At 36.2% G+C, this 9,862-nt stretch overlaps 1 protein-coding gene across 1 annotated transcript in view; it reads left to right on the top strand.

Annotated features, from left to right (window-relative positions):
* The first annotated feature begins 347 nt into the window (after nucleotides 1-347).
* Nucleotides 348-9,862, top strand: part of LOC140245158 (plexin-A4-like) — a 94,410-nt gene continuing 84,895 nt past the window's right edge. The window contains exons 1-4 of the mRNA XM_072324760.1: nucleotides 348-849; nucleotides 1,045-1,388; nucleotides 6,711-6,848; nucleotides 7,225-7,347. Coding sequence (XP_072180861.1) covers nucleotides 348-849; nucleotides 1,045-1,388; nucleotides 6,711-6,848; nucleotides 7,225-7,347 — 1,107 coding nt within the window. The remainder of the gene's footprint in view (nucleotides 850-1,044; nucleotides 1,389-6,710; nucleotides 6,849-7,224; nucleotides 7,348-9,862) is intronic.

Genomic DNA, 9,862 nt, shown 5'->3' with positions numbered 1-9,862 from the left:
TTTCTAGTCGGGCAACCAAATCTCAGATTAAAAAATCTTAGTGGACCTTTTGGGCCACAAGGGAAAAAATAGTGTCGTCGAGTCATAAGATATAAATTCAATCTTCTCAGTTCTCATTACCAAGAGTCAATTGACAGAAAGACAAATGATGACGCTCTTTTCACAAAGGGTTCAAGTCTTTGTGAGTAGTTCAGCACGTTGGTAGTATTTCATGGATGAAAATGATTTCTTCATTATAATTGCTGATTTCTAAAACAAAATAATCCATACAGAAGTACGACTTGCTCTTAAATGACAGTAACCCCACGAATCTACTCTCTTATCTTTCTATCTTTATAACAGTCAACATGGCTTGGAGGGGTCCAAAGTGGAAGTCATTGCCAATTCCCCTGTTTCACGCACTCTGCCTCTTCATCCTGATTCAATCTTCACACTCTGCACCTGTCTCCTCCTACCTGGTGTCATCCTTCTCCAGCCCCAATCCCAGGCTGCCTTTCAGACTCATGGCTGTAGATAACACTACTGGTGATGTCTACATTGGAGCTGAGGAGGAGATTTACCACCTTGGATCAGATTTCATGTTGAGGGAGACCGTTGAGGTTGGATTATGCAATTTACCGGGACAAGAAAAGGACCAGAACAGACTGCTTGTCATTGCACCTGCGCCTACAGAGAGACTCATTACATGTGGAGCATGTGATGGCTATTGTGAAACAAGGAAGTTGACTAATATCATCGATGCAGAAAAACACAACGGTGGAGAAAATAATTTAGTAGTAAAGAGAGATGACGTGTCCATGGTTGGAGTGGTGGCTGCATCTTCTGACAGGTCTCAGTATCTCTTTACAGGTATCACTCACACCCATGAAATTGAGTTCCCAATTTCAAAGTTTGTTATCAATACGTTCAATAGTTCGCAAAGAGCACAATCTCAAGGACAACCTGATGATGTTGAATACATTCAGATTTTTTCGAGAACTTCTCACATTTTTTACCTGATTCGAGTGCAGACTTCACAAAATCCCGTAATTACTTCTGTGATAGGTCGGTTGTGCGTAGACACAACCGATCCCAACCTCGAATCCTACACACAAATTCAACTAGAATGCACAGACCAGACAGGAACGAACTACAACGTGATCCAAGCAGCTCACATTGGTCCTGCAGGATCCCAGCTAGCCGACTCCTTGAGCATCAGTAGTTCAGATGATATCATGTATGCTGTGTTTACCAAGGAGAACTCATCACCTGTACAGTCTGCTCTGTGTCTCTACAAGATGAGTGATATCCAGCAGAGATTTACACAAGTTGTAGTTGGCTGCATCAAATGCACAAGTGACTGTGGTGGAAGATCAATTGACTACTTGCATGGCAGCGAATGTGGTGCGGTAAGTGTAATTAACATATTGTTGTGCACTTACAGTATATTTACAGCATAATACACACTGCAAGACCCTTCAAAGATTATGAATGAGAAAATACATTACTTTAAGAGAAATTGGCTTTCATAACCCATTTGTAAGCTGTGTACATATTTCATACATTTGAACATGTGTATCTTTACTCTTCCAGCTGTTTTACCAGAACATAGGAGTAAAGTTATTGCTTAATATGCTATGAAAACACCTGCATGTAACTTAATACTCATAATGGTTCTTTCACATGTGTGAAGATCTACAGGAATGTTTGTTCAGTTATGCTGCTCTAATTTTGTTGTTGTTGTTAAAATATATTTATTCAAGATAAAAAGTTCAGCAAAAGCTGTTTTACAACAATGTCCTGTATTAAAACAGTCTCAAATGCAGTTTCTAATGCAGTAGATTTTTCATGCATGTCATATATAAATTGAATCGAATTATTCAAACTAAAATATCAAATTAGTAATTTCATAGTAGAAGTAATCACTAAAATAGAAATTATCAAATAGACTTATACGGTGATGAGGTGAACAGCAGCAATGACTGAAAAAAAAAAAAAGTTTAATTATGCAACGTCCAGGCAGATCAGCGTCACCATGGTGAGGACCGCTGGCCACGTGCCATCAAAATCCGTCCAACGCACCGCGAAACGCGGTTTCATTCCAGAGTACAATACTCTCCCACCCAAGCCCCGCCCCACGGTCCGCACCCGACTGTGACAAAGATCTACCCGGACGCCGCACAAACAAATACATTAAATGAATCTTACTTATTCGCTCAGCGGCACGAGCATTCTCAATCGCCAACAGATCCCCAATGCCCCATCCAAATAGGGTTAAGCCACGTTGAATGGGACATGCAGAATCCGTCAACTCATGAAAAGACTCGCACCGCTGAGCCCAAACACTCATTAAATGTATACTAAACCAAAGCAGGCATAAGCACACACTATACAAATTTATGCAAGCATGCGCACAATCAAAGGCATGTTCATGATAATTATACAGACACTACCCAATACCATGCACACATGCGTCGAAATCAAATACACGAACTCACTCACATAACCGAAATATGCTTACAATTAAATACAGAACAAAATTGCTACACACTAAATCACCGTGTTTGTCCAATGAGCAAATTGGTGGGGAAAAAGGAACACAGTAGGGAAATTACAAGAAGTAATTGACCGGGTTATTGTAAAAGAAAATCCACTGCATTAGAAAAAGCTTACAGTGATATTTAACAGATCAACAGTAGCAGATAAAATCAACGACATAAGAATGAATAATACATTACAGGTAAAAGATTTAAAAAAATCAACGATTATCAGTACATTGTGTGATTATGGGGACTGGGGAAGACAAACTATGGGGAGGAGCAATTCATAATACAGTAATCAATAATGTATAGTAATTGGAGGTGCTGTAAAACACATATACTAAAAAATTTTAAAGTTTATATAATGTTTTAAAAGATGTTAGGGTATGGGAATTTTTTATTTCATCGTCTAAAGAATTCCACGTTTTCGGGCCAGAATATACAAAGGATTGTTTAAACATTTCAGTATCAGGTTTTGGTGCTACCACATTTAATGAATTAGCATTACGGGTGTTAAAACCGTGCCTATCAAAATACATTTCAATTTCATTACAAAGTCGTACAGGAGCTGTACCATGTATACATTACATGCATTCATCAACATACATAGAAAGTAGTCTCTCCTAGTTCAAAAGTTTGCCATTTTAAATCCTTGATTAAGTCAGTGACACTAATGTCACGGGCACCATACTTCTTAGACACAATTCTGGCCTCTCGTCTTTGAATGCGGTTTATTAATTCACGAGTTTTCAAAGAATAATTTCCCCAGACTGAGCAAGCGTAATCAATACATGGTTGTATAGAAGATTTATACAGTGTATTTACAACTTGTAGGTGGGGGGTACTGAGTGTGTTACTTCAACGACGTAATGAAAGCACTTTACAAGATAAATTTTTACAAAGTTGCTTAACATGATCAGTCCGTGTTAATCTGCTATCAATGTTTAAACCCAAATATCTGACAGAGTCAACTTGCCTAAGGCTAGTGCCATTAAGACTGACATTTAACTCGTTTAAATCATGTTTTCTTGATGGTATGAGCATAGCATTTGTTTTATCAGCATTGATTTTTAGTCTATTGTTTTTATACCAATCACCAATTTCATCAATACAAACTTGTAATTTCAGTTCCGCTTCTTTAATGTTATTACCATTAGTATATATCGCAACATCATCTGCAAAAATGTTACACGTTCCTGCATTAACACTCTGAACACAATATCATTAATGAATATGAGAAAAAGGATAGGTCCAAGCACCCCTCCTTGGGGTATTCCTACAGTCATCATATTTGACTTGGATAAATTACCATTTAAATTAACAGATTGTTGTCTTCCACTCAAATAACTTTTAAACCAGTTAAGTTCTGTATCATGGACCCCATGATATTGTAATTTTAAAATTAATAACTCATGAGATATTGCATCGAAACATTTAGAAATATCAAAGAAGCACACCGCAACTACTTCATGGTCATTCAGAATTGCATGTCAGTAATCAACTACTCTGTGAAGAGAGGTTACAGTAGAATGATTCATCAAAAAAGCTGATTGTTCGATTGTTATGAATTCATGTCTACGTAAGTAAGAAATGAATTGAGTTTCAACCAATTTCTCTTGAATCTTGGCAAGGTGAGAAACAACAGAGATGGGCCTATAATTTGACGGAACATCTTTATCTCATTTGCCTTTATAAATGGGTGTTACACGTGCATACTTCCAATCTTCAAAAACAAAACCTGATTTAAGCAAGAAATTAAAAATTGCAGTAAGTGTATGAACAATGAATGGTGCAGCTATTTTAAGCAATTTGCAATCAATATTAAGTATATCTAAATTGCTGTGACTTGGCAGGTTATTCAAAAGTTTAATTACATCATCCCCAAGAATTTCAGAGAATTTGAAATTGTGGAGACACGTCGTATTTCTCCACTTCAGTGGTTCATGTTGGAAGGAATCAGAAATTGTCTTCCCTACTTGAGCAAAATAGTCACTTAATACCATGTAAGAGTGTGATATTACATAATTAATCAAAGTTAATGGTATTACTTTTAAAGCGATAGATGAATTTCAAATACTAGTAAAGAATGAAATCTAAATATTCAGAATGAACAAAAAAAAAATCAGCGTACGTGTATTTCAGTTGATACTTCAGTGAATATGATATGTGTTTTTAACGCCATGAATAAAACTCAGGACTTTGTAACTAAATTTTCTTATCAGTGTTGGAAAAAAGGTGAAAGTTCAATCTCAAGTTGTGGACGATGATAAACTTTGTCTGATATTGAGCACAAAAAAAAGTGACTATGAACAAGAAATTCCATGCCTTCATGATCAAAGTTGTATCCAAGTGTTGCAAGATTTCCCAAATTGCATTTCTGTGTTCTAGTGTCTCTCATCATGTATTTTTCTGGAAAATATGAATTTTGAAGACTGATCAGAATCTCTACCTGGTCCCCATTTTCTCAGGAATTAGAGCAAACTACTATATACTTTGCATATTAGGCTACCATGTGCATTTCAAAGTAAATTTCGTTTTTCCATTACTGTTGGAATGATTTGAAATTGATAAACCCTACTATGGTGGTAAGACCATGTCAAAAATGATAAATTCATGTAAAACCAGAAATGTTCACATACATTTCAGTTTTGTAAATTTCGTGAGAGTCAATATTCATGATATTGAAATTCACACAGATTCCTGTCGACATTAAGCATTGGATGTTAGGGCAATTCTCAAAATTTTATGCTGCGAAAAAGGACACTGGCTTCAATTTGCAAAAATTTCATGCCACAAAAAAAAATCATGCTTTACAGTATGATACAGACTGCTGACCTTATGATGAATTATGGAGGCACATTTATTTCACAAAGTGCCACAAGAGTACATGCAAAAACCTTAGGATTATTTATGCAATATTATCATGGGGGAGAGGGAGGGAGTAAAGAAGAGTACATGTACATGTCTTCAAAATTTGATTAGGTTGTTTCTTTTTGCGTGGATTGTGTTGTGTTTACCATGCTAGGCCTCAAATGATCAAAATCCAGAAAGTAGACAGTGCCAAGCTTTTGATGACGTTGGGACCTACTACGCATATGCCAGTGGTGTCAATGCTTCAACTGCTCCACCAGTACTCACCCTTTATGACGTAGAGCCTACATCTATCATCACTACTACAGAGAGAGACTTTACTGTGGCTTTCATTGGAAGTAGTGAGGGAGCCTTGCGTAAGGTACTCTAGCTGCCTACATTTGTGTGTGATCACGCGCATTGTGGCATTAGTGGTGTATGCAATATAATGACTTACAATGCATATTAATGCTGTTAAAGTCCCATATGCATGTAATGTAATTTGAAGTTAAATGCCACTCAATATGAAGAGGAACCTTGATGCAGAGTAAAATCAAGTTATCATTGTAGTCTTGTAATATTTGGAGATTAAATTCATGAATTGTAAATTGGAGGTTCAATACTTTCATGATGGTGATGAGGGTCACAAGATGGAAATAAGATGGAATGATTATTACATTACTCACAACTCTCTTATGGTGTGCCCGTCAGATAACTATAGAAAAAAAAGACAAAAATCATATTTGGCCATTGATTAACCAAGTACACCCTCTCCTAAATAAGACTTATCGTTATATGTACTTTGTAATTACAACTTCATGTCTACTTGATAATGAAGGATATGGCTTATACGTTGTATGCATATATTTACTTTTCAAGACAGAAAGATTAATTGTGTGAAGGCGTGTGTGCAGTTCTGTGGAACAGTGCATTCTATTTGAGACATCACCTTTCATCATTTGTATGTGATCAATGCATATCACTCGGTTAATAAGTCATGTTAATATTGAGAATATGAAAATATTCTTGATTTCGTTCAACTGCTGCTTCTGTTTGATGTATCTTCAAGCCACAAAAATTCACATTGAACATGCAGTAGATTTCCCTTTTGCAGTCCATTAATGATCATACATTTGTAGACATTAGACTGTCCAAAGGACAACAAAGAGGCCTATCATTTCTCTTATGGATTTCATGATCATCATGTTAATCTATGCTGTAAAGAGTGACTTTGAATTTTTTTCAGCTGATTAGACAAAATGATACTCAAATGATGTTGAATCCATTGTCAGAACTGTGCATTGCATTAGTTGTATCATGTAAATTCTTCCTATTGCATAGGTTCACGTATTGAATAGTTCATCAGCCTACCAGTACGAAAATGTTCCCCTTGGACAAGGATCCGTTCTACGAGATGTGTTTCTAGATGAGGACAAGGAGCAAATCATACTGGCAACAGGCTCTGATGAAGGTTCACAGGTACTGTAATAATTGACAACTATTACAGTATATGAAAAAGAGAGAGCTCTCATTTCGAGAGTCATAGTACAAACATAATTTTACACTGAGCCAGTCTCGAGTCTCTCATACTTTTGGCGTGAACTGACATGTCTTTTCTTTAATAGATATAGCCCACATGCATTCAAATCGTTACATTTTGGAAGCTTTTTGTTATAATTTGTCAGAAACCTAGTTTGATCTCATCAATGTGAACATCCACGTAGTAAACCTTTCCTCTGCAAACTGCGCTAACTTTCTTGTAACCTGACCTGTGATGAATGTCGTATTAGGGATTTTGTCAGTTATTGTAATTATTATTCAAAGGTTTGATCTTGTTACTGTTGTGAACATGCAGGTATTGAAGCTGTCCCTTGCAAACTGCAGTAATTACCAGACCTGTGATGAATGCACTGGAGGAAGCGGTGGTGATGATGGAGACCCTTACTGTGGATGGTGTACTCTAGAAGCCAGGTACATCGTAAGATGACCACAGCTAAATGACCTGAAGGAAAAAAAAATAGTTTCATAGTGTTCATACAGTGTTCCATGTCATATTTTCATTTATGTAAATTCCGAGAAACTTGATACTTTTTTTTGTTCCAATGGTATACCATCCACCATAATATTTAAATGTTGCATTTCATTTTTATGCTCCTTAATTATCAAGATAGACAAAATTTGTCTGTTTGATGTTGAGTGATACTCTATTACTCTTAAGCTATGTAGATAATTTCGGTAATTCAGTATTAAGAGTTCTTAGGAGGGAATGAAAATCAGAATTGGAACAGAATACATTGGTGTCATCGGCAAACATAATATATTGCAGTAACAAAGATGAGTTAGAAATGTCGTTTATATACACCAGAAATATTAGCGGTCCCAATATGGATCCTTGTGGGACGCCACATTGTATAGGTAACACTTAGGAGTTTCATAGTACACATATTCCTTTCTATTCGATAAGTAATCTTTGAACCATTCTAGTGGAATGCCACGAACTCCATAGCTATGTAATTTACATAGATTATAAGGACAGTGTGGTCAAGATTGTTGAATGCCTTGCCTAGGTCCATGAAAACACCAATGACATGTTTTTGTTCAGCTAAGGCAGGCGACACTCTATCGTATAATTGGGGTAATGCCATATCTGTAGGATGAAATTTCCTGAAACCATACTGGTCTTGATTAGTTATATCACTCTGGATCAAAAAATCATACAGTCTGTTATAAACAAGCCTTTCTATTACCTTACAAAGACTAGGAAGAATAGAGATGGGACGGTAATTGGATACAAGAGAGAAACCATCGCTTTTGTATATTGGAATAACTTTTTGCAATTTTACATGCATTCGGAAATATACCAGTTGAGAGGGACAAGTTACAAATAATGTACTTAAGGTGTCAATATACTACCAACAATGAATGTACAATGGCAAGGATCTCACTATCGTTGGTTTACAAAATATTGAATTATTCTTTGACGTACCTAAATACTGCGAGAAATCTGTTTGTGTGGGATCTATTTTTGAAGCTCAACTGGGACCTATATTAACAAAGTACTCATTAAAACAGCACGCCACATCTCTAGGATTACAGAGTGTTTGTCCGTCACGAATAATTTGAAATGTTGACATCTTCTTTTACTTACCAATAACCTCATTAATAACTTTCCAAGTGGCTGACATGTTTCCAGTAGCATTTTTAAAGGCTTCCGTGTAATACATTCTGCGGGAAAGCCTTATAGTTTGTGTCAATTCATTTCTATATGATTTATATCGGTTAACTTTATCATTATTAGGATACCGTAAGCTATAGCACATTTCTTTTCTTAATTGATCGAAAATCCCCTTTGTTATCCAAGGATATTCAATTTTTCTATTTTTTTTTTCTTTTCAGCTGTAGGGATGTTTGTCGAAATTAAAGAAAGACATATATTCCAGAACGTATCATAAGCAACATTTGGGTCTGCGCAAAGTAATATTGAGCTGAATCTCAATTGTAGATATTTTAGCGAAGTCATCTCTCCCTCTCTCTCTCTCTCTCTCTCTCTCTCTCATAGCTCTTTTTCACGATAGTGAAATGAAAATCAATTTTAAGTCACACATATTACTTTCAATATGATATTTTACCTGTCAGATGTACAAGATACATGGGCTGTGATGAGAGAGATGAGTCTACTCGGTGGTTGTCCTACAATGCTGTACAGTGTGTTAGCATTTCTAACATTCTGCCTTCAGACAACATTAGACATGACCTGAGTGAACAGCCAGTAAGTTCTGTGTCTGTCTGTGAACTATACAATGACAATGCATTTCAAAACTAACAAAAAGTCTCTTGACATGGATTTTAGTTAAGGGTAGATTCTGAAAGAGCAGAACCCAAGGTTTAAAATGATGTTTGTAAACTCAATACAAATGGACTTTCTTAACCTATCTAAATGACAGAAAAAGTACACTACACTCTTAAGAAGTGTTTATTGAGAAAAGAGGCTCTGAAAAAAGGTCTAGTAATAGTGCCTAATCTCACAACAAGAAGTGCTCTGTGATGTAAGTGGGACAAAAAAACAAACAACAGGAAGTAAACCTCATAACAACCACAATGAAGGGATTATTATATTAAGCTGAAGTTTAGCACCCTCAATGATTACATCATATTTATGACTAGCTTCCAATGCAGTAGCACCATCGTTTCTGAGAAAGGCTCTTTCAGGAAATATGAAAAAAACAACAACTGAAGATTGACTAGTTTGACCAATTCCACCTATTTTCAGTCTTGACGTAAATTGGGGAGTACAACTTTCCGTTGATTTTGTGAGGCACAGTCAAATAATGACCATGTCTTTTTGAGTAGATAGATCACAAGAACTGATTTGAGTAGGCACAAGTGGCATGTCAAGGGCAAAATGTTGTCGCAGTTGTAAATACGCAATGTACACAGTACATCTGTATGTTAAAAAAAAATGTCATTTAGTCATCCTGTCGTTTTACAATGTA

This window comes from Diadema setosum, chromosome 2, assembly GCF_964275005.1.
Source record: "Diadema setosum chromosome 2, eeDiaSeto1, whole genome shotgun sequence".
Taxonomy (NCBI): domain Eukaryota; kingdom Metazoa; phylum Echinodermata; class Echinoidea; order Diadematoida; family Diadematidae; genus Diadema; species Diadema setosum.
Note: the sequence above shows the minus strand (reverse complement) of the source record. Positions and strands in the feature narration are given on the sequence as shown.